The 24,118-nt window shown below is 43.0% G+C and overlaps 3 protein-coding genes across 4 annotated transcripts in view; 1 reads left to right on the top strand and 2 right to left on the bottom strand.

The window, feature by feature from the left end:
• Positions 1–139: 139 nt before the first annotated feature.
• denr (density-regulated protein) lies at positions 140–5,816 on the top strand. 2 transcript variants are annotated; one of them, XM_061262978.1, is made up of 8 exons: positions 140–252; positions 2,156–2,271; positions 2,463–2,482; positions 2,819–2,903; positions 3,448–3,528; positions 4,741–4,857; positions 4,973–5,112; positions 5,418–5,816. In XM_061262978.1, the coding sequence occupies exons 2-8, from the start codon at positions 2,166–2,168 to the stop codon at positions 5,460–5,462; spliced, it is 594 nt and encodes a 197-aa protein (XP_061118962.1). In that variant the 5' UTR covers positions 140–252; positions 2,156–2,165; the 3' UTR covers positions 5,463–5,816. The 2 variants fall into 2 exon arrangements, with proteins under 2 accessions (XP_061118962.1, XP_061118961.1); XM_061262977.1 differs by having other exon boundaries at positions 210–354.
• Positions 5,817–9,586: 3,770 nt separating this feature from the next.
• On the bottom strand, positions 9,587–21,055 carry LOC133141527 (group 3 secretory phospholipase A2-like). The gene is made up of 8 exons (XM_061262095.1): positions 21,034–21,055; positions 16,013–16,486; positions 15,290–15,422; positions 13,628–13,762; positions 11,522–12,555; positions 11,272–11,401; positions 10,689–10,811; positions 9,587–9,880 (listed from the first exon to the last, which is right to left on the bottom strand). The coding sequence occupies exons 1-8, from the start codon at positions 21,053–21,055 to the stop codon at positions 9,670–9,672; spliced, it is 2,262 nt and encodes a 753-aa protein (XP_061118079.1). The 3' UTR covers positions 9,587–9,669.
• The window catches only part of LOC133105625 (rabphilin-3A-like), a 45,825-nt gene continuing 40,760 nt past the window's right edge, over positions 19,054–24,118 (bottom strand). The window contains exon 19 of the mRNA XM_061215839.1: positions 19,054–22,883. Coding sequence (XP_061071823.1) covers positions 22,753–22,883 — 131 coding nt within the window. The 3' untranslated portion in view covers positions 19,054–22,752. The remainder of the gene's footprint in view (positions 22,884–24,118) is intronic.

The raw sequence follows: 24,118 nt of genomic DNA, 5'->3' as shown, positions 1-24,118 counted from the left end.
GTTATAGGGCAGGCTGCTATTAAGCCGACGGTAAATCGGAAGTTTTTTCATTCAAATTAAAAATGTACCAATATTTTAGAAATAAACCGGCACATGTGATCGCTATACAGGCGTGTAAAACGGTACTGATGCATGAAAAGTCCATAATCTTTTTTTCTTCAGGCAACGAAACGAGTTTCTATTAACGCTAAACTAATGCGTCGCTTAGGAAAGAGACTGAAAGGACCCCGAAAGAAAGCTGTCAGAAGAGAGGTGTGCTTCTGCTGTTTGTTATTTTTTAAAGCGATTAACAACTACATAATAATGCGTATTCTTTTATTTAGCAGAACGTAATATAAAGGTTGTATTTACGGGGTATGTATTGTTTTGTCCATTTTGGTCTCATTGATTCGGAGGTTAAAAAATGAATGAGTGGGAAGAGGCAAGGCAGCCACCATATTGATAGCTAACTTAGCTAGCCAGCTAATTATCGTCTGCTAACACCTAAAAGTTAACGTGTTATTCTAGACCGGTGCCTTTGACAGGTGCCTGTTGGCGTGGTTCCTGTAAGATATTTCATTTGGTGTGACTGTAATATTGAAACTTGTCAGGGATTTTGTTTCTCAGCTAACTTTTGAGGCCAAACTGGCTATCTTCTCGTAATAGTCAGCAATGTAGCTAAACCTGTAGCTTAGTCAAGTTCGCCTCCTGGCTAATTTGCTAAGTTAGCTTCTGACAATGATCGTCTTGAAAAGTAAAAAAAATATCCCGACAGTAGGGTTTGCCTTACAGTCATAGACAGTGAGAACGCTAACTATATAACTACCGAGCCATCTGTATACATTTTCAACACATATGTTATTCCATTGCCTGTCTCGAGCTGAAAGTGAATTAGGTTTGCTTAGAATACCATGCTCGCTAAATTCAATTTCGTAAATCGCTTTGGGTAATGCGTCTGCGAAATGAAATTCTAATTTTAAATTCGCCGACATGGGGCGTATATCATCGAGTTTTTTGGATTAGTTAAGAGTAAAAACCGGAACCCCTCCAAAACCGGAGCAATGGACTGAAGTAAAAACAGCTGTTCCGGGTTTCACTCGGAGAATTTATAGTGGGCCTAATCCTGGTTCATGATATACCCCCCATGTTGTCCAGCGACTCCCTCACGCTTATTATCGTGTTCAGTTGACTGTTGGTGGCAGAAGCCGTCGAGACCTGAGACCACCAAGACCCGACCATACCCCCAGATCCAATTAAATTTATCCATATCTGAATTATTCTGTTTATATCAGCATCATCATGTGCCATTTATCTAAATTGGGGCATATTAAGGAGCATATCTGAAATTCTCTCAAAATGATTTTCAAAATCTAAACTGCTGTAAATGTCTTCAAAAATTGATTTAAAATTGAGTTTCAAACGATTTATTCAGTGCCTGACAATGTAACACATCTTTTTTCGTCTATTTGTTTTTATTGAAACGGTTAGTGAACGGCATGAATATTTGCAACACAGATGGCATATCAACATTTAAAGCAAAAATATCATGAGTGGGGTTTCTGTCTGGATTTTCGCTGTAACGTCTTGGCGTCTGTAGCGGTTAAAATTCACATGGGGAATTAAATGGAAGTGATTCTGGTCCCGGAAGAGTTCCAATCGCGTGGTGGATTTCAGAATGCTTGGCTTTATACAAGCCTAGCCTTGGCTGTAATCCATCGCTAAAGCAATCACTTATTTTTCTTAGTCACTAGGTGGCAGTATGAATATACTGCGTACACCTAAAATATTAAGTAACAATATTTTTTAAGGAACCCCAGTGCCAAGAATTGCAGGACAAGTGTATCCAAACATTTTAATTCATAGGCTTCTTTAATTAAGATATCTGCTTCAATTAAGTTATTAACTTCTGGACATTTTTATTACTAATTACAGGTTGCCATATTGTAGACACGGCTATATGGGTGCATGTCTAAATTATCACATTGTTTATCCTAATGAGATGTGTATCTATTGATTATTGTATAAATGATAATTGCTGTGGTTGCACTATTACTAATTGAAATACAGAAATGGGTTTTTCCTCAATATCTCAGACCCTCCGGCTTTGGAAACTCGTAGCATACGGTGTCCTTTTGGTCTCGGGTGTTGGTTGAGTTTCTCTCTCTCTCTCTCTCAGATTCCATATCATGGCTACTACTGAAAATGCTGAATTGGGTTCAGCAGAGACCAGAGCGGAGCGTAAGGCCGCTCACTCGGATGCAAAGTACCCGCTGAAAGTGCTTTACTGTGGAGGTAGGATTCGCTGTGATTGTGACTAACGGCTTGGTGTTCTGTCTCACTTAAATCCTGTGGGGATCGTGGAGATCTGTTGACGTGTAGTAACATTGCACTCAGTTCATATTTGAAGCTCAGTTGAAGATAACCTGTTAATGGGACTGATGTATGACCTGCCCCTGTAACATGCCTTTGCTTCTCTCCTGCAGTCTGCTCCTTGCCAACAGAGGTAAGTGTAAACCCTCTTTATTTTGTGCAGAAATGGCCCTTGTGAATTCCCTAAATCGGGCCTCCCAGATATCCAAGGCTCCACACTCTGTTGCTAGGATACTGTTGCTCTCAGAATAGTAGGATGGTTTACACTCCAACACAGTTCTAAAATCTCCATGCAAATCTCTCGAGATCCATTTCACCCAAAAACAATTCTGCAACTGAAGCCAGTTATAGACTGATGCCAGGCAAACTAGTTTGGTATTACTTGATTCCAACTGCTTAAACAATTCTGCTTTTGTTGAGTAATGACAGAAGGGCGCAGAGATCAAGGTTGTCCTTTCTCTCTCCACAGTACTGTGAGTACATGCCTGAGCCAGCAAAATGCAGGCAGTGGCTGGAGAAGAACTTTCCGGATGTGTTTGCTAAGATGTGTGTAGGTAAGAACCAGCCTTCTTCCACCAGTCAGGGGTTATAACTGTGACCCTTGGCTGCCCGTACTGCAGTGTCTTTGTCCCTGAACACAGAGGAACTTATGGCCCAAGGGAAAGACTAGCGGCCAAACGGACACACACACACACACACACACACACACACACACACACAGTATACTCCCCATGTGTTTGCCTTCAGTGCATGCACTTTGGGCTGCAGAACTGCATGGTAGATACTTTATAAATACCTTTTTATGAGGTGTAACCGTAGGGTGTCAAATGGCTGATGTCAAAGTATTGGTCATTTTTGTTACTAAATGTTACTGCTCTGTGCATTTTTATATAAAAATACATGGCTTTCCAAGGGCTTTTAAGTTATTGTATGTCCTTAATTTTATCCATGCAGGTTTGGGTTAAAACTGTGGTGGATGGTTTACATTTCTTACTTTAAAATTGTCAACATTCACAGGGGTTTCAAAATATCAGCTTGATTATTAAAGCAGAATCAAAGGTGATGGGAAATGTGTGTGTGGTCCCCCTGGGTCTGCAGAACACAGTCAGAAGCACGATGCTGGAGACGGAGAAGCACCCCCTGTTGTTGAGGAAGAGGAGAAGAAGAAACAGAAAAGAGGTGAGAGCAACTGATTCGATGGTCAGTCTTCCTGAAACCAAAAGGGGGTGGAGCTACCAAAACCCATTAGGGGCACAGTCATTTCAACCAACTGCTGTGCTTTTTTGAAGAGGGTGAAACCTTCCAATTTCTGAAAATAAGTTGACAATTGATGGCTCATGGTAATGCCAAACATTATGGCGTTAAAGAAACCTCAGTCTTGATTCTGCTGTGATTGTCCATGTGCCATTATTAAGATCAGAAATGCCATGGATACCCTGATTCTTCTGATTGTATTCTGTGCATATCTTAGCCTGTTGGTGTACTATTTCATTGCAGTGGCACTTCTGATAATTTAGAATGAGCAGAGGAGGTAGCAGCAATGACTAAACACACCTACACATAATATAAATAATTGTTTCTCCTGACAAATTCCCTTGGTCCATTCAAATGCAAAGAGTTTTCTTAGCACTTGTAGGACCTGAAAATAAGATATCCAGACTGGTGATATTGGTAGGTCACAGACATCAGGAAGTCTGGGGTGTTATTTATTTTAAGGACATTGCTAATGATATTTTTAGCAGTACCCAGCTTAAAAATGAACTGTTATACAATTTTGAATATCCTTACAAATATTGTGCCCATACAGTTTCCAACTAGATATCTTACCACAGGTCCCACATTGGTGTGTTTTTGTACCTTTCGGTACCTATCTGGGTTATTCCGCAACATAATAAAAAACAAAAAACATTTAGGCATTCAGCAGGCGCTGTTATCTAGAGCGACTTACAGCTTGTGTATTTGACCGCTGTATCCTTTTGTTGATTTATGTTTACGGTTATTTACTTAAGCAATTCAGGTTGACCACCTTTCCCAGGGGTCAATGGCAATGTCTCCCCTGGGAATTGAACCTGCAACCTCTTGTTCTTTAAGCTTTAGGCGACACGGTCAGTTAAGCTTTCAGTGTATGCAGCCACTTAATCACACAGCCAGGCCTGCAGCTGTGTTTGGTTCAGGTGGTTCCCAGGTTATACACCATTTCTAAACTCATAGGAGGTCTTTTATCCGGTACCATTTATTTTTGATTGGTTTATAGTAAAATGCCACACTGCAGAGTCATCTCATTAAAGAAGTTCTAGCTAAATGTACGTATTGCTTTTGGGGTGGTTAATGGATGAGGGAAGCCCAAAGCTGTGGATTTTTTCTCTGAGGCTTTGGTTGCTCCTTCTGCAGGCGGCAGGGGTCAGATCAAACAGAAAAAGAAAACGGTTCCCCAGAAAGTAACGATCGCAAAAATCCCACGAGCCAAGAAGAAATACGTGACCAGGGTTTGTGGCCTGGCAACCTTCGGTAAGTGGCCCGTCAGCCTTCGAGATTCGTCTTACATAGACTTCCTGGAAGCTTCCAGTCACCTGTGTGTGAGCTACGCTGATTAACTTTGCGCAACCCCTCCACTTGTGTCCAGACATCGACCTTAAAGAAGCCCAGCGGTTCTTCGCCCAGAAATTCTCTTGCGGTGCCTCTGTAACAGCAGAGGATGAAATCATCATTCAGGGAGACTTTACAGACGACATCATCGACGTCATTCAAGAAAAGTGGCCCGAGGTGAGAGGAGATCTGATCTGTGTGCGATTTGAAAACACGCCCCCCCTGACACAGTTAGACACTGCGCTGATTCTATGAGAAGATGACACCCCAGGGAAGTGTAGGTTATGATAAAGTGGTAGGACAATATAGCCGTCAATCACCAATCACTTCCTTGGACCAAACAATGTGGCCCTCAAATCCAAATCTGGCCCTAATTTCCTTTTCTCTTTCTAATTAATTGAACAAGTAGTGCTATCAATTGGCCAGACTGACTTCACACCGGACTCCCAGGTAAACATGGTGATTGTATTCTCTTCCTACAGGTGGACGATGACAGCATCGATGACCTCGGCGAGGTGAAGAAGTAGAGACCAGAGACGACACCCCTTCACCCCCCCCCTCCATTCCCCCCCCCCTCCATTCACCCCCCCCCCCTCCATTCACCCCCCCCACACACACACTTTCCCGAAGGAGTGCGCCACAAAATGAACCTGCCGCCCCAGCCCACTGCATTACAAGAAGAGCCATTTTCTCTGTACTCTCATTTACTGTACCAGAGCTGGGGAGTCGGCCTCCTCCCGGGCTAACACACGTCACTTCTGTAACTCTAGCTGCTTCGCCGTTGCCAAAGGTCTGATATGATTGTGAACTCCTCTAAGACGCTGCACTAAAGCAATCTTTAGGCTAATAAAACTGTCATTTTGGTCTCCTTTGCTCATTCACAGTGGAGTCTTTATTGAACAAGGCACTGCACTGCACTGCACAAAAGCTCCTCTCGGGAGACATTAAGAGCAAGTACCACCTTTGGCATTCACACTGTTTTTTTATCCAAAAGAAGTATAACAGCAATTTTATTTAAATGAACAACAAATAATTAATTGTATGTATGCACTACCACACATTTAATAGGGATGTGTTTAATATGTTAAGTTTGAGGCGCAGAATTGGGAGAAAGTGACACGTCACTTCCGTACCAGCCTGTTCTCACAGCAGTGTCTGCCACATTAATGTCACATTAAATATTCTTACATGGCATACAAGCCACTTCAGGCTGTGGAGATGAATGGTCTTGACAAATTTGGAAAACGGCGCTGGAGATGGTGCCTGAACAACAGCGGATAACTTTTGGGGGGGGGGAATAAATAAATAAAACAAATCAGTTTGGGTCTTCTATCTGACTTAAATATTTACACGAGCAATATTTGCAGACAGCTCATACTGGGCCTTGTACACAGAGGAGGTTTGAGAACTGCAGGGCCTCTCTCTCTGTGTGACCTCTGCTGTGGGAAGTCAAGGCCAATGGCTGTGCGTTTAACGCTGCTCTGACCTCGGCCCCGCTGTGCCTCCTGGCTCTCCGTTCACTCGCAATAAACACAAACGCAAAAGGCTGAGTGGGAAAATCCTCAGAGGTACTGGGAGGGAGAAACGCACAGCAGGACTTTCACCTTCAAGCCCCTGGACTTTCCACTTCTGGTAGAAGGTCCTTGTTCTGAATTGTTCTGTTCTGATCGAAAGTGTCCCATAGGCAATTTGTTGTTAAAGAAGCCTTAGCATAGATTATAGGGAAAATGTATATCCAGGTAATCATTGTATTTTCCGTTTATCTTATGAATTAAGATTTGAAGCTTGCTCAAGCTCTCGTCGAAAAACACTTCAGAATGACCCATCTCCATCCTAAGCATATACACACACGCGCGCACACACAAATCAATGCTCCTCTGACATGTCCTGCTTAGCTATGTTTAGCCTGCACACACAGTGTCATAGGTGGTACGGTCAGTTCCCACGGAACGTATGGTATAGACCGAGGTTGTTAACCTTGATGTCCATGGCAAATTCTGGGTAAGAGAACCTAAAGATCAATTTGCGGTGCGACGTAAAAACATACCAAAAACAATGCAGGGTGTGGCGACCACTGCTAGTGTCAACGGTCAGGCTTCCTGCCTTACGGTGTTATGAGCCTGACCGGGTTGATGCCAATGTGAGGTAATCATGAGGTAATATGATTGGTTGATAAACCATCGGCTGATAGTTCTGATGAATCAGGATCTTGTAACAGTCAGGTTCCAGTTGGAGGCTGTGATTCCAGCTCAACTCGACCGATGACCTGCAATATATTCCTGGTGAAAATATCTCTGAACCAATCAGATTGCCCGGGTGAGCAGAAGCAAGAACACTGGTGGTCACTTCACATTACGATGATGTTTTCTAAATACTGACTCCTTATTTCTTCCAGGAGCATTCTACATTCAAAAAAGATGGACACTCATTAATTTAACCTCCAAGTTATAATATGCTGCCTTCATCAGTAAAGATGTGTTGTGTTAATGGCTGTCCTACATTACTTAACTCCACTGTCATCACAGGCACAGTATACAAGGTATTTACAGAGCACCTAACAATCAGAGTCTATGTTCAGGTTTGCTATTTACACTTGAGCGTGTCGGCCTTTTCTGAGATAACATGGTGTCACAATGGCTGAGAGCAGACACGTGGCTCTCTCTTAGAGACTGTTGCCGGCTGCCAATTTCAGTCTTGGAAACAAGGTATGCTGACGCCAGTCACCGACTAAAATCACACAAGAAGTTTCTGAAATGCGATGGAAAGCTGAAGACACTGCAGCCCTCCAGGGCACTCCAAGAGCAGGATTACAAGTTCACTGCATGAAACCAACACACAACTGAAGACCATGAGCCAATGAAAAAAACATTCTCATTCCAAAAAAGAGTTTATTTCAGAAGAAAGAATTAAGTTGAGAGATAAAAAAACATTTTGTGAAACACTTCACCTACAGTATGAAACAAATTACCTTTCTATGCTTCACATAAGAAACAATGACCAGCTTACAAGAAGTTATTTAAAGTATAATTTAAAGTATAAGTTGCTTAGCTTTTATTGAGTGAAAGTTAAATGAAGTTGGTATGACAGCTTTACAGCCTAAGTTATCCCACAGACACAAAATTCAGAAAAGGAATGTTTTCCATTTTCAAAGTCAAAGTCACAGTCAAATTGGGCCTTTACATTTGGGAAAAGCTGAGTTTCAGATGGTGCCTGTCGGACTTTAAACTGTTGATGTGGCACCCCGGTTTGCAATGAGGATGATGTCAGAATATCAGGCGATACTTTATCTGAGGAGTAGCTGGACAGTGACACAGAACCTCTCACACAGGCGGAAGTATAATGTAGATAAGAACTAATACAATAAAGTCAGTCCAGACGCCGGCTTTGATGTGCAGTCATTTCTGGATCAGAGATAAGGACAATACTACTGTAAGTAGTATCATAACACTGACTGTTGTGAAGATGTGGCACAGACACGTCCAGCCAAATTTCAAAAGTACTGCATGACATTTTATTATTATACAGAACATGGAAAAAAAAAGAAAAGAAAAAAAACCTTTTTGTTTTTCATACAAGAGACCTCAACTTCTTCTTCATCTTACAAAATGACCTCCCTCTTGCTCCTCACACACCTGCTTTAAACTGTAGTTAATCAGGCACAGGATAGGACCATCAGCAGTTTAAGGCAGATTGAAGTAATGTGTGAAACAAGGTCTCATATCACGTTAAAACATTTAGAACAAATATTTAGTGAAGAGACCTTCATCTTCACAAGCTCTTATGCTGTATGTTTCTGCACTGGCTACTTCTATCGATTATGATCCCCCAATAACTTGCAGTCATTACTGCTTATTGCTTAGACTCCCATGAATGCACTTTAGTCACAGTGAATAACAGCTTCTGCTAAATACCTAAATGTAGTGTAAATGTTCTGTACACCATCACATCTAAGATGGACTGTGGTGTGAGCAGGCATGTGATTGGTTAGAAATGGTCATGCTAAATTCTCAAAATCAATGACAGTGTTTAATGACAAGGCTCTCGTTATGAACATTTCTAATCAGTGACACACAAACTATTCACAAACAGATTTCAACATGGCAAAAGGTACAAATAATAAATAACATATATGATACAAAAGCATACTCTATCCATAACATTTTCATTCATGTTTTAAAACCAAAATATTTACACAGATGTATGTACATTTACTATGGTTCCATATCAAATCAACCAGCACTACCTGTGATCATAATAAGGGCTATTTACAGTTTGCTTTGGCAGTTTTATAATATCCGGCAATATTTTAAGAGAAAGAGGGCATACATGTTGTCACTCCTGTATCACCAGCAATTTAAAACTTTTTGGAGTGAGAGACTGATGACAACCTGATGGATGTCATCAATATCTAAAGTGTGAAAATATCAGAAATAAATTGAATCTCTGCAAAACTGTTTTACATTTTAATCAAAATATATTATTTGTTATTACAATATACTTACTTCACATTTAAAACTACAGTGTACTAAAATACTTCCTGAGAATTTTTTGCTTTTTGCAGTATGTGGTGTGCTGATTCTGTGACCCTGCAGTCTGGTGTACAAGCGAATTGCTGTTAGTCAATAAAATGAATTAGCTAACTGAACTAACTCAAGGTGGAAATTCAGACAGGTGCACACGCACTGGGGCCCAGGAACGCATCTGCCCCGCCCCGTCCCTGGGCTGAGGCTACCGTTACCCTTCAGCCCTTTTTGATGTTTTGGAATCCATGATTTTCAGGCACTTTTTGTAGAGTTTGACCGGGCTTTGTTTCCTCTTGGACTCCCTGGAGTTGTGCCTCTTAACCTTCAGGATTGGCCTCTCTGGATGTATCCCTGCCTCTCCGTTTTCCCGCTGGGAGAGTGTCAGCTGGAGGTGCGAGGCTTCGGAGAGGACAGCGGGGCACCTGTGGGGCAGAAACCACGGCTTGTTACCGAAATGACTGCAGCTCGTTACCAAAACCATGTCTTGTGACCAAAACCACAGCTTGTTACCGAAACCATAGCTTGTTACCGAAACCACCACAGCTTGTTACCGAAACCACCATAGCTGGTTACTGAAACCACCATAGCTGGTTACTGAAACCACCATAGCTTGTTACCGAAACCACAGCTTGTTACCGAAACCACCATAGCTTGTTATGAAACCATAGCTTGTTACCGAAACCACCATAGCTTGTTACCGAAACCATAGCTTGTTACCGAAACTATAGCTTGTTACCGAAACTATAGCTTGTTACCGAAACCATAGCTTGTTACCGAAAACACCACAGCTTGTTACCGAAAACACCACAGCTTGTTACCGAAACCACCATAGCTTGTTACCGAAACCACAGCTTGTTACTGAAACCATAGCTTGTTACCGAAACCACCGTAGCTTGTTACCGAAACCATAGTTTGTTACCAAAACCACCATAGCTTGCTACCGAAACAATAGCTTGTTACCGAAACCACCACAGCTTGTTACCGGAACCACCATAGCTTGTTACCGAAACCATAGCTTGTTGCCGAAACCACCATAGCTTGTTACCGAAACCATAGCTTGTTACCGAAACCATAGCTTGTTACCAAAACCATGGCCCGTGACGAAAACCACGGCTTGTTACTGAAACCATGACTTGTTCAGGAACTTTTTTCATAATAAAAATTCTACCAATATAAAACTCCCCAGCCATACATTGACTGAATGTAGTAGTAACAAGTATATCCACTGACCCCTTAGCTGTCCCAGGACACTCCTCTGGAGGGGGCAGTTGGAAGCAGGACAGGGAGACAAAATCCACCAGCAGGGACTGGACTCCGTCTGGCTCCTCCTGATCCTGGAGCTGCTGGGCCAGCCTGAATGGGGAGAGGAGTCAGATACCGTGCAGTCCGTAAGTATTTGGACAGTGGTACAATTTATGCTCGCCAGTGCATTGGATTTTAAATTAAACAATGAATATGAGGTCAAAGTTCAGACTGTCACCGTTAATTTGACTGCCCCGCTCCCCATTTTAGGGGAACAAAAGTAATTGGACAGCTGTTTATGATTAGTCAGGCGCATTCAATCGCTTCCTTAGTGCAGGTATAAGATATAATGCATAAGCTTAAGGTATAAGCTTTCACTATCTAGTCGTGTGCTATGAGGGCCAGAGTTATGCCAATGAAAGTCAAGGATGCCATTATGAGGCAGAGAAATAAGAACAGTCAGAGACATAAGCCAAACAATAGACTTATCGAAACAAATGGTCTGGAACATCATTAAGAAAAAAGATATCTCTGTAATCAAAAAGGATGTGGTATTGAGTGGCACTCTCACCTGTTGGTACAGTTACAGTGGTACAGGGTCTTGCGCTCTGGGTTCTTCAGACCAAATCTCTCACCCAGCGGTGGAATCTTGAGCCTACACTCATCCAGGTGTTTGTAGCAATCGCAGGGCTGCTGTGTCTCTACAGGAAGAGGGAACAAAACATTTCAGATTATACCCGCTGCGAAAAACTAGCCTAGTAATGAGCCTTTTTTATTTTTTTCTCTCAAATGACCCTTTCTCCCAGTCTCCTCTAACACACCTGTTTTCCGGGCATCCTCCATGAGTGCAGGGTGCTTATGTGGGGCAGGCTGTGGGGTCCTGGGCCGGGTGCTGGGCAGGGCGTTCTCTGAGCGAGGGTCAACCCTCTGGTGTGGGGGGTCAGCCGGGTCTCGCCCCGCTGCGCTGTCAGCTGTAAGCTGTGCATCGGAGTCCTGCCCCTTCGCAGGAAGACGAGAATTTGGCTGCTCCTTGCAAACCGGCCTCCTTACACCCTTCCTCCTTCCAGCCCTGGAGGCCGTCCCTTTGGCTGGGCCCTTCGGGCGACAGGGGAGCCGTTGTTTGGGCCTACGGGCCGGCGGAAGCCTGATTCCCGCCGTGGAAGATGTGGCGTTCCCAACGGGTGTGGGCGTGGGGGGCACAGAGTGGGAAGTGATTTTCCGAACGGGCGTGGGTGTTGTGTATACAGAGTCACGTTCGATGTTCCGAACGGGCGTGGGTGTTGTGTATACAGAGTCACGTGTGACGTTCTGAATGGGCGTGGGTGTTGTGTATACAGAGTCACGTTCGATGTTCCGAACGGGCGTGGGTGTTGTGTATACAGAGTCACGTGCAATGTTCCGAATGGGCGTGGGTGTTGTGTATACAGAGTCACGTGTGACGTTCCGAATGGGAGCGGGTGTTGTGTATACAGAGTCACGTGTGACGTTCCGAATGGGAGCGGGTGTTGTGTATACAGAGTCACGTGTGACGTTCTGAATGGGCGTGGGTGTTGTGTATACAGAGTCACGTGTGACGTTCCGAATGGGCGTGGGTGTTGTGTATACAGAGTCACGTGTGACGTTCCGAATGGGCGTGGGTGTTGTGTATACAGAGTCGGAAGTGATTTTCCAAATGGGTGGGGGTGTTGTGTATACAGGGTCACGTGTGACGTTCCGAATGGGAGTGGGCATTGGGGACGCAGGGTCAGAAGTGTCATGCCAGGTCCCTGGAGTGGCAGCTGAGGTAGGCTGAGTGGAATTGAAGTCCATGGCATCCTGTAACACGGCAAAGGGGGACATCTCGGATAACGTACACCTGTCAGAGAGGAGTTTAGAGAGTGAGGATCAAGGGTTGCAAAGGCATAGTCTGACAAAAAAAACAAGTGAATGTAGAGGCCACTGGTGTCAGAATGCAGTCCTGCTGGGTTGCAGCGGGCGCTGGTATTTGGCTGTAATTTAGGTTGTCGACTCCCAAAGAATTATTGTTCTGAAGTCCTGGCTGAAGATTGAAAGGAAACCACTCAAATCTGCAGACACTGCAGCCCTACAGGACAGGGGTAAACCTGCAGACACTGTGGCCCTCCAGGACTGAAGCTAAACCTGCAGACACTGCAGCCCTGCAGAACTGAAGTTAAACCTGCAGACACTGCAGCCCTCCAGGACTGGAGTTAAACCTGCAGACACTGCGGCCCTCCAGGACTTGAGTTAAACCTGCAGACACTGCGGCCCTCCAGTACTGGAGTTAAACCTGCAGACACTGAGACCCTCCAGGACTGGAGTTAAACCTGCAGACACTGAGGCCCTCAGGTACTGGAGTTAAACCTACAGACACTGAGGCCCCCCAGGGCTGGAGTTTGAGCCTCCTGACCCAGGCAAAATGGCTGTACTTTGACTACCTGCATGTGCCATTAAAGCAGCAGCTGATAGACTTGAGTGCTGCAGATTGTAAATTGACCAAAAAGTCAAAATGTTCAATGAAACTTTGAAACCAGCATTTATCTCAAGGTCAAAGCTTCCCTTTCAAGATATGCATTCTAATCAATGACAGGAAGATTGCAGGAGACTTGTGTGAACGGCTTCAGAAAACTAGTCTGGTGGAGTAGGTGCAGATATCTATGGTTGAATCAGATATTGGGAAAATGAAAGTATGGAAATATTTAGACCATGAGTGCATAACTCAAATCCTGGATTTCCAGAGTCCATTCTTGTTCCTGTTCCATCCAAACACCTTGACTGCTGTGTGCGCAACTGCCAATTCTTGATCTTAGTTCAATGTTTTACTTCAAAAAGACCATCATGTCCATAATATATATGTATATCCTTATACCTATACATAAGGATATATACTAGACAGTGACTGCTGATAAAAAAAACCTAGATGTACTCACATGCCAAACCAGTTAGACTGAATGCACTGCATTTTCTCCGTAAAGGTGAAGCAGGGGGTCTTCAGGAGGTTAAAGTAGCCATAGCCCACCATGTTGGACACCCTGTCATTCGCTGTGAGGAGACACTGGCGGAACCTGAAGTTGGAGGGGAGAGTGGGAGAGGGAGAGATAGAGACCGTGAGAGAGGGAGAGATAGGTACAAAGGGAGAGAAGAAGAGAGAAAATATGCATGTTCAGCAATTTCCTTCATCAATCTAATCAGCATGCCCACATGTTTCTGACTAAGCAGAAACTTTGCAGCACTCTTGCAGCTCCTGCCCATGCACTTCCTGAAAGGCCTGTCACATGTACAATATCTGCAGGGCCATACGCATGTCAGCAGAAAAATAAGTTATTAAGTTATTTTATTTCAATTCTGTCCACTCTGTGAGCAATTTATTAGGTAAACCTGTACACCAGCTTGTTAATGCAAATATTTTATCAGCCAATCATGTGTGCATAAAGGCATCCAGACATGGTCAAGAGGTTCAGCTGATGTTCAGACCAGTTACATTTTACATTTTAGTAATTTGGCTGACACTTTTAATCCAAAGCGATTTACAAGTGCATAGGTTCTTCCACAGGTTAAATCATCAAATCCATAACTAGTAAAATACACATGAAGGGCTCTTCTAAACAAAAAAACAACAGTCATCGTAAGTGCAATATATATATATATATATATTATTATTATTATTATATATTTTTTGGGGAGGTTAGATAAGAGGGATATCAGAAAGGGGGGCGGGGGAAGGACTAAGGTATAGTTTGAAAAGGTGTGTTTTTAGTCTGCGTCGAAATAGGGGGAGGGATCCTGCTATCCAGACAGTGGTAGACAAGTCATTCCACCACTGAGGAACCAGAACGGAAAACAGGCGTGAACGTGCAGCTCGACCGCCAGGTGCTCGTAGTGAGGGAACCATAAGGCGACCAGAGCTGGCAGACCGGAGTGGTCTAGCTGGGGAGTAGGGAGTGAATAAGGATTGTATGTAAAGTGGGGCAGTCCCCTTAGCAGCCTGAAATGCTAACACTAGGGCCTTGAAGCGGATGCGTGCGGCAACAGGAAGCCAGTGGAGGCCAATGAGGAGCGGGGTGACATGTCAGACCAAATCTCAGAATGGGTAAGAAATGTGATCCAAGTGAGTTTGACCGAGGAATGATTGTTGGTGCTAGACAGGGTGGTTTGAGCATCTCAGAAACTGCTGATTTCTATGCACAACAGTCTCTAGAGTTTGCAGAAAATGGTGTGAAAAACATCCAGTGAGCAGTAGTTCTGCAGGCAGAAACGCGTTTTTAATGAGAGGTCTGAGGAGAAGGGCCAGATTAGTTGAAACTGATAACAACGCAAATAACCACACGACAGTGGCATGCAGAGGAGCATCTCCCAACATACAAAGTGTCAGACCTCTAAGTGGATAGGCTACACCAGCAGAAGACTTAATAAGTCTAAAAAAGAAGTCTAATAAATAACTAATAAAGTGCTCACTGAGTGTACATTCAATTTCTAACATTGGGGGCATAATAAGAATGAGGAAAAGGTTCAGTTCTGAAAGGAGATCACAGGATACAGGGTTTAGATAAGATAAGATATATGCTAGTCTACTTTATTGAACCCTGTCTCACCTCTCCTCACAGTCGCAGTGCAAAACGGTGAAAATGTGCCGGTTGAAGACACCGTAGCCAAACCTGAATGAGGGGATGGTGTTCGCGCAATAGTCGTGCTCCCGGCAGCACTTGTCGGTTTGCGTGAAGATACCTGCGGAGAAGCATAGGTAAACGCATCAGAAAATCATTCACGCGATTGGCACGTGGTAATGTTGAAACTCAAGTAACTGACTGCAAAACATTTATTATTTCAATCCAACACAGTTTAGAGTCCAGAAGGCAATTGTCTTAAATTATTCAGTGATATCTTCTATATCACGCTTGCATCCAGTAGGCTACCGCCACTAATGGGTAGGGGAGACCGGAGACAATTGTCACACGTTTTGCTTGCATTACTCAGTGTTTATGCTTTAAACTTTGATATAAGCTACACACATTTGTCTGCTACAAATACTAGTCTAGATACTCGTAAAGTTTTTTTATTCTTAAACATGATGAGAATTGGGCTTCTACCTTTTTTTTGGTGTAAAATACCCAATATTTAATATAGAGTCATCATACCTTTTCTGTGAGCTCAAAGGGGAATATGTGTCTGGTCAAAAGTGAGTAGCTACAACACAACTCTTATCCCTTGTTGGTAAAATTGATGGTGTTACAACTTTAACCCATTGTTTAAACCATCCCCGATCTCCCCGACAGAATTTGTTTTGTTCAAATAAACAAAATAATTGAATTACACACCTAAGTCGTCGTAATTGTCTGCCTTGTTTCCAGAACCACACCAAACTGTCCCCGGAATGATCCATGCTCGTTTCTGGCGCCGGTGCTTCACTTCCGAACTATCCCCAGTGTGACGTTCAGCAAGGACTGGGTCGGTGATCGCCCTCTTTGTGCGTTTAGATGCTTGGACACCCGCTGGAAACGGATATGCACACGGGTTATCTGGTGCAAAAAGTAAACTGACGTCGAACCGCGTCTCCAGGACGTCGGTGAAGTTCGTGGCCTGCTCTCCGCGGCATAGCGATAAGTATCTCTCTGTGACAGCTGGCTCATCAGTCACCGCGCAGTCCACAAGGCGTCGGTCCCGTGTCCAGACGCTATGGTACAGCCGGATGGACCAGGGGCGTGCATTTGCTGGTTGCCGTAGGAAGCTATAATGAGAGCGACCTTCAGCGGCGCTCCTCGTCCAATAGCAGAACGTTGCGCTGCCTGCGCCTGCGGTCACATCTGCGCCTGTCAAACTGTACAACGCCAGAATTATAGCCACGCACAGAGCGTTTCTGATTTGCATAGCAGCAGCAAAACTGAATTGAAAATTTCAGAGAAGTATTAATATGAAAATAAAATTGCTAATTGGGATCAAATATTCCTACCAGGGATAAAATAGGCTATATATAACACCGTCTATTGTCACCGGTTTCTGTTTATTACAATAAGTCACTGCAACTTTTCAGCATGAATTTGTCCCAGAAAAATACGTTTCACACAACTGCATTGGCAGTGTAGCTATAATCCAGGCGAACAACAGATGACAGCATGTGGGCGAATGATACCAACACAAACTCCAAGTCTGCTTTTAAATGATCAAGAAGTGGGATTTCCCCGGTAGCTATAGCGCAGAACAACGTCACTGCCAAGCGTTCTTTAGTGAAGTTGCAACCCGCTGGACGAAAGTGGGCGGCGGCTGCGCCACCCCTGAATATGAGGTGATGTGTCTCCGAAACAAAACAGCACGATTTTTCATTCCTATTGGCAGACACACACACGTACACACGTGTCCGTGGCTTTACAACATTACAGGATTATCCATATTGAGAGGAGGGGTTAGAGGTAGGGTATTTTATTATTCAGTTATCTATGCAATCTCTTAAAAAAACCTAAGGAGATGCCCCAGCCAACTGGTACAGTAGGCGATAACTCGCATTTTGAAATGCATTGTAAAAACACTTAGCCTGGTCATTATCTGAGTGGAGGGATATAATTAAATTATACAGTATATTAAACATGACCTATCTTGATCTAACGTGAGATATCTCCGAGTATGCCAACAGAACAGTTTCAAATTCCAGTGGGAATGACCCATAGATTATTATTGTTGCCCCAGAAAATCTCATCTAAATGCTTATATGTTCAGTACCCAGAAGTCGGTTTGGCACATTATTATTATTATTATTATTATTATTATTATTATTATTATTATTATTATCCTAGTCAAACAATTTTAACATTTAAAATTTTAATTTTTTATTCATTGTTTCTATTGTTAATAGTATTAATAATAAAGACGACAGCAACTACAATCATGTTTCATAAAATGTTGATTTTCAATACCTCCTTCGGGCAAGAACAAAACGCACGAAATACAAATTTAATACAAAGATGTTAAAATTACCTTGCAAACAATCAGTACAAAATCCTATCGCCAACAACGTATGATTAATTCCCAGTATTATTATTATTATTATTATTAGGCCTATCTTATTGCTGTTGTTGGTGTTATAATAATAATAATAATAATAATAATAATAATAATAATAATAATAATAATAATTATTATTATTATTATTATTATTAATTTTTTTTATTGCCAACGGATTTGTACGCTTGGGATTTCCCATGTGCAAAACTCATGAGGACAAGTTTATTTTCCTAATTACACAACAACGTCCTGTGTATATTTTCAGTTGTTTCATAACTTTTTCTCCACTCTATGCCGCTGGAAATTAAGTAATGCACACAAACAGTGTTCGCAAACTTCTACAGCGCTCTACAAACGTTTAACCTTTATGAAATGAAATCCAGTGTTTGCTTACTAACAAAGGCAAAGTCCACGACACGGCTCGTTGCGTGTCCACCTGGAAGGGTCGGCGCGAGACTCGCCTGATGTGCACAAAGTTTTCTGCTGTGTCACGACTTACAACGCGTGGACGAGGGCGTCACCTGTAGCTTTGCTGGCTATCTCCAGAAATTAACCACGAGTTCAACGCCAAGGTTCTTCCTAAATCATATCCAGATATCTCAGTAATACAAAAAAACAAACAAACACTGCATGCAGAAGTTTAGCTATTATCTGCAATCATTAGCCTACGTGACCACACATAATCAGTCCTACTGCTTTTAACCTCTTCTTCTTATCTTCACGTTATTTACATTTTAAAAGTTTGGGACGACATGGCTCAGGCAGTAAGAGCAGTTGTCTGGCAGTTGGAGGGTTGCCGGTTCGATCCCCCGCCCGGGCTGTGTCGAAGTGTCCCTGAGCAAGACACCTAACCCCTAAATGCTCCTGACGAGCTTGCATGGCAGCCAATCGCCGTTGGTGTGTGAGTGTGTGTATGAATGGGTGAATGAGAAGCATAAATTGTACAGCGCTTTGGATAAAGCCAACCATTTACCATTTAAAAGTTACCTTATCTTGCCACCCTTGTAATGAAAATGCAGCCATAATAATAAACCATTTACAACTGAGAATGCAGACGAGAGGACTTTCTGGTATCACCATGCTAGTTTTTTTATTTGGGTACTACTGTATATCTTACAGCAGGGATCAACAAATCTGGGCCCCGAATCCAAATCCAGTCCTCGTTTTTGGTTCTGCCAGGTAATCAACAGAACCATTAGTGCTACTGACTGTCTTCACACCTGACTCGCAGGTAAAGGGAGGGGGGAAATATAAATTCTCTGCTCTGGAGGACCTTGATTTTATGATCCCTGGTGTGCTGTTGAACTGAATGCATAAAAAGCCCCAGGAATACACACAGAAAAATGAATCTTCACAAGAGCAGTCGTTTTCCAGTCACCTTTAATTTGTTAGTGTGAACCAAATTCTGTGTAAAATCTTTACATGCAAATTATATTGCAATCATACTGATATTTGTCCCCCAAAGCATGCACTATGTATTTACAAATAAATAGGTCATGTTTAATTTAATAATAGGCAGAAAATTAAGAAGAGACAGTACATCACCATGAAACGAGACACTATAAATAAGAATACAATATACAGGGATGTGTTCCTAAAACAAAGTGCACCTGCTTGGTAACTCAGCATTTGATATGACACAGCCACTTAATATGGATCACTGACATACTGTACACTGCCCATGAATTAATCTACTTTGCGCAGTCACAGGCCGATTTCCACCTGATCGTCCATGTGCTGAGTACGTGGAGTGGCCTCTCCAAGTTCGTTCAGGAAGGGGTGGACTATCTAAAACCCCCACCCCATTCAAAGCGACTGAGAAAAACAACACAAAGCCCTTTCTCTCCCACAAAATTCTGCTTTAAATCCCCCCGCCCACAAACTCACATCCCCACAAAGCGCGCTAACCGGAAAAACATAAAGTGTCTGGGGTGATAGAAAAAAAAAAGTTAAACCGGAAGAAAATAAAAAGATTAACGAAACAAAAGACGAAGCCCTCTACATTATGAGCCACACGACATCTCATGCAGGGTGTAATCTACAGTAATTTGTAAACCGCAAATAGTGAAGCCTGAGTTTATTCGCGCTGCGTCACCATGTGCTTTACTTGGGCTGCAGTAGACGTCTATACTGTATATGCCAAAAGCACGGATAATTAAACTTACAGGCCCGGGGGTCGATGGAGAGAGGGGGAGGGGGAGGGGGTGGTCAGCGCACTGTAGCTGCCCGACTGCCTGCTGCCAAAGACATGCGACATGCAGGCAGAGCTGCTCGTTTCTGCGCAGCTGCTACGGATGGCCGCGCGACACAGCCAGTCAAGTAGAAATTATCAGAAATGACTGCAGATAAGCCAGGTCAGTAGGGCGCTTATGAAATCTCAGCGCGACCAAGTGAGTCTCTCTCACGTGGTGGAAACGATTATAACAACTCCACAACTAACTATTTTATATAGTCTACTTCTCAATATAGTGTTCATTTGTATACATACGTACATACATACATGTGTGTGTAAACATCAACTGAGACACAAACTAAATTACATCTAAACGGGATTCACTAAGGTTTCCTGTGTCATTCAGTGCACCATTGCTATTCAAGTTTGGAAAGTTAACTGTTAATTACAGAGACAAAAAATTGACTTTTTGCAGCTGTGTGTCCAATTCCACAGCTTGTCAAAATCTCAATTTCCCATTGTGTGTCTGCAGACTGTGAAAAAACATCTGGGCTGCCTTAAAACTAAGTTTAGTGAACTCTAGTGAAGAAGTTGTTTACACAATTTAAAATCTTTATTTTATTTTAAGGCAGCCCCGTCATTAACTTTTTAAAGCGTTTTCTTCAGTGCACACACAGAAACTGGACTTCCTTGTATAGTTTTCAGAATGGGTTTATCTTTGCTCCAGTTCCAGTCTGGTCAAAGTATTTGTGACCAATGACTGCACAAGACTTAAATTAGTATCAATAACAGTTTATATGGCACCCCTAAAACCCTCTGTTCTGGGGACACAACATGGCTAGCACAAATTAGTGAATTGGGAGGTAACCTATTCTCATGCCATTTCACCTTTGCCAGACAGATGATTAACATTCCCGCAGCCAAAAGAGTCTCTTGCATTCTATAAGCGGAGTTGAACACGTCTGCTGAACTTTGGTCCTGAATGGTCGCAATCAAACAGGCGTTTTCCACAGCTGCCTTGAAGCAACCGACTCTCGCCTGTCTGAAAAGAGGCTTAAGTCTGTTCATAATTAATATATAATTCCTTGCATTTATATTTCTCACACTCAAAGCATTTTACATTGATGACGAGGACACTCCCCTCAGCCACCGCAAATGTGTAGCACCCACGTGGGTGATGCACGGCAGCCATTTTGCGGCAGAACATCAACTAAGGTGGAGAGGGAGAGGATTTTTTAGCCACTAAATCGGGATGATTAGTTGGCAGGCTGAGAGAGCCAGGTTTAGCCATGACACTGGGGGACCCCCTAGTGTTCATTGGGGAATCTGAGTAGATGCAACACGGTTACCCACCAGGAAGCCAAGCCCAGGATGAGCAGCCATTTTACAAACCTGAACTACAAAACAAATTTTCACCCATTAAGCGTTCCTATCTGTTTAAGTACACTTATCCTGCACTATCATTTGCATATGTCTATAAATTCAGCACACAGTGCACAGCGTGCACAGCCATCTCTTAATATACCCATGTTATCAGTGTTTCTCAAAGATGCCCATTTCTGAAAAGTTCATACATAAAATCCAAAATGTAATTAAAGTAAATGAACATATGTCAAAATATATGGCATATTTGCATGTAAATATGTCAGCTACTGACACAGGCACATCATGATTACACATATATTGTACAAACTATTTTACAATATATGCTAAATCTATTTAATAAAGAAATAGCATTAAGATATATCTGCAAATATGTAATTCTTTCAATATAGAATATTTTATATACATAACTGCATATATGAAAGACATTGATATATATATTCAAACTCTGTACATGCAGTATATTCTGACATATATATCAAACGATTTGTTACATTTTGGATTTTCAGTTGTAATATGTGTTATAAGGGTGACATGTTGTTCTGTGGTGAATTATTATAATCATGCAATTTCAATGAGCTGCACATGCAGCGTTTAGAAGATATTGACAGGGACAGCTAGGAGATCCTTATGATTCAGTAAAAGCTGAGGGCAAAATTTGATTAAACTGAGTACTAGAAAGTATTGCTGAGACAATTTCAGAAGGCCTCTTTTTACAAGCCAGTGCATTTTCAGGTTTTCAGTGGTTTGTGGTTTCACAGTAACAACAGGGCTGGACTATGCAATATGTCTGACATTATGAATGACAGGTTAAACTATGTGAAATTACTATATCAACACATTAATTCCTATAAACATATTTTACAAATCATAATTTCAGTTGTTGTTTCACATGTTTTAAAGATAATGATTCAAAAGAACACTACTGCAGTAATCTGTATGCATATAAATATGTATCAATGTGTCCTATGTTAATGTGTGAGACTTCTGATTGTGGTGAGAACTAGAGGGAGGGAGAGAGAGAGAGAGAGGGAGAGAGAGGAAGAGAGAGAAAGGGAGAGAGAGGAAGAGAGAGAAAGGGAGAGAGACACAGAGAGGGAGAGAGACAGAGTGAGAGGGAGATAGGGAGAGAGAGTGAGAGAGACAGAGAGAGAGGGAGAGAGAGACAGAGTGAGAGGGAGAGAGACAGAGAGAGAGGGAGAGAGAGAGCGAGGGATGGAGATTCCTAGCTACTAAAGGAGTGACTGGCCCATGAAGGGGTGCACAGGGGGAGGGGGGGTATTTACCTGAGGTAATAAGATGTATGTTACATTAGTATCTGTGGTCAGGAGGGGTGGTGTGAGGGGTTATTTAGTGCGTATTTAGTGTGAGGGGGGGCGTGTGAGGAAGGTGGACGGGGCGTGCAGGAAGTAGTGAGGTCCATAGCAGGAAGTTTGGGGCAGGCATGCGAGGGTGGGATGGGGGCAGGAGGGGGCAGGAGAGGGCAGGAGGGGGCAGGGTGTTGCCCTAGTCGCTGGACACATGGCTTTCGTTCAGGAGGGTGTGCCAGCGCTCAATCTTTTTGTCTTTGTTCTTCAGGCACTCGTACCAGTGCTTTAAGCGCTCGCCCTTTGCCGTAATGCCCAACTGGCAGCCACCTGCAGGGGAACAGAGAGCACAGTGAGTGATGTTCTGTATTCTCCAATAGCACAGAGCACAGAGAGTGATGTTCTGTGTTCTCGAATAGCAGAGAGCACAGAGAGTGATGTTCTGTATTCTCCCATAGCACAGAGCAGGGTGAGTGATGTTCTGTATTCTCCAATAGCACAGAGCACAGAGAGTGATGTTCTGTATTCTCCCATAGCACAGAGCAGAGTGAGTGATGTTCTGTATTCTCCAATAGCACAGAGCAGAGTGAGTGATGTTCTGTATTCTCCAATAACACAGAACAAAGTGAGTGATGTTCTGTGTTCTCCAATAGCAGAGAGCACAGAGAGTGATGTTCTGTATTCTCCAATAGCAGAGAGCCCAGAGAGTGATGTTCTGTATTCTCCAATAGCACAGAGCACAGTGAGTGATGTTCTGTGTTCTCCAATAGCAGAGAGCACAGAGAGTGATGTTCTGTATTCTCCAATAGCAGAGAGCCCAGAGAGTGATGTTCCGTATTCTCCAATAGCACAGAGCACAGTGAGTGATGTTCTGTGTTCTCCAATAGCAGAGAGCGCAGTGAGTGATGTTCTGTATTCTCCCATAGCAGAGAGCACAGTGAGTGATTTTCTGTATTCTCCAATAGCACAGAACACACTGATAGTCAATTAACTTAGCAGAGTTTAGAACAACAACAAAAAAAAACATCAACAACAGACTGGCATTTACAGACAAAAATATCAATCACCATCTGAAATGAGCGGGAATTCTCCATCAGTGAAAAACAAAATTGAGTGGGCGGACAGATGTCATCTGAAATCTGGCAGATGCATTTTTGAGTGCAGAGACGGCACTTGAAAGAGTTGACAGTACTGAATTGCATGAATTTTAAACAGGCATGTATGAAATGGTGCGGCTGCTCCCACTACAGAACCACTCGGGCAGAAAGAAGCACATGCCACAGGCTGCTAATTCACAACACGCCCCGATACAGGAGTGTGTGCCTGGTCTGAACTGGTCAACCTCCTGCGAGCTGTTTCAAAACCTAGATTGAGCGTTTTTTTCAGCAGGGTGCACTTCTACAGCAAGATTCAGGATTGACTGTAAAACGTGACGGCACTGCCCCTGGACTCAAATGATCTGATTACAACAAGTTAACAAGGGACTACACTGGTCCTCAGGGAGTCCTGGGACAGGTGGAAAAATCATTCCAAATGCAGACGGCACAATCATAGCAGTCCATTTC

Source organism: Conger conger, chromosome 12 (genome assembly GCF_963514075.1).
Source record: "Conger conger chromosome 12, fConCon1.1, whole genome shotgun sequence".
Taxonomy (NCBI): Eukaryota; Metazoa; Chordata; class Actinopteri; order Anguilliformes; family Congridae; genus Conger; species Conger conger.
This window is presented reverse-complemented; position numbering and strand designations above follow the sequence as displayed.

What these genes read in the sequence shown, in the direction of transcription:
- denr (XM_061262978.1), top strand. Translation starts at nt 2,166, where the DNA reads ATGGCTACTACTGAAAATGCTGAATTGGGTTCAGCAGAGACCAGAGCG. An exon ending in GTTTGCTAAGATGTGTGTAG is followed by an intron (nt 2,904 to 3,447) that starts GTAAGAACCAGC and finishes CTGGGTCTGCAG; the next exon opens with AACACAGTCAGAAGCACGAT. An exon ending in GAAGAAGAAACAGAAAAGAG is followed by an intron (nt 3,529 to 4,740) that starts GTGAGAGCAACT and finishes CTCCTTCTGCAG; the next exon opens with GCGGCAGGGGTCAGATCAAA.
- LOC133141527 (XM_061262095.1), bottom strand. Translation starts at nt 21,055, where the DNA reads ATGGCTGCCGTGCATCACCCAC. An exon ending in CACTGCGACTGTGAGGAGAG is followed by an intron (nt 13,763 to 15,289) that starts GTGAGACAGGGT and finishes CTCCAACTTCAG; the next exon opens with GTTCCGCCAGTGTCTCCTCA. An exon ending in CAGTCTAACTGGTTTGGCAT is followed by an intron (nt 12,556 to 13,627) that starts GTGAGTACATCT and finishes CCTCTCTGACAG; the next exon opens with GTGTACGTTATCCGAGATGT.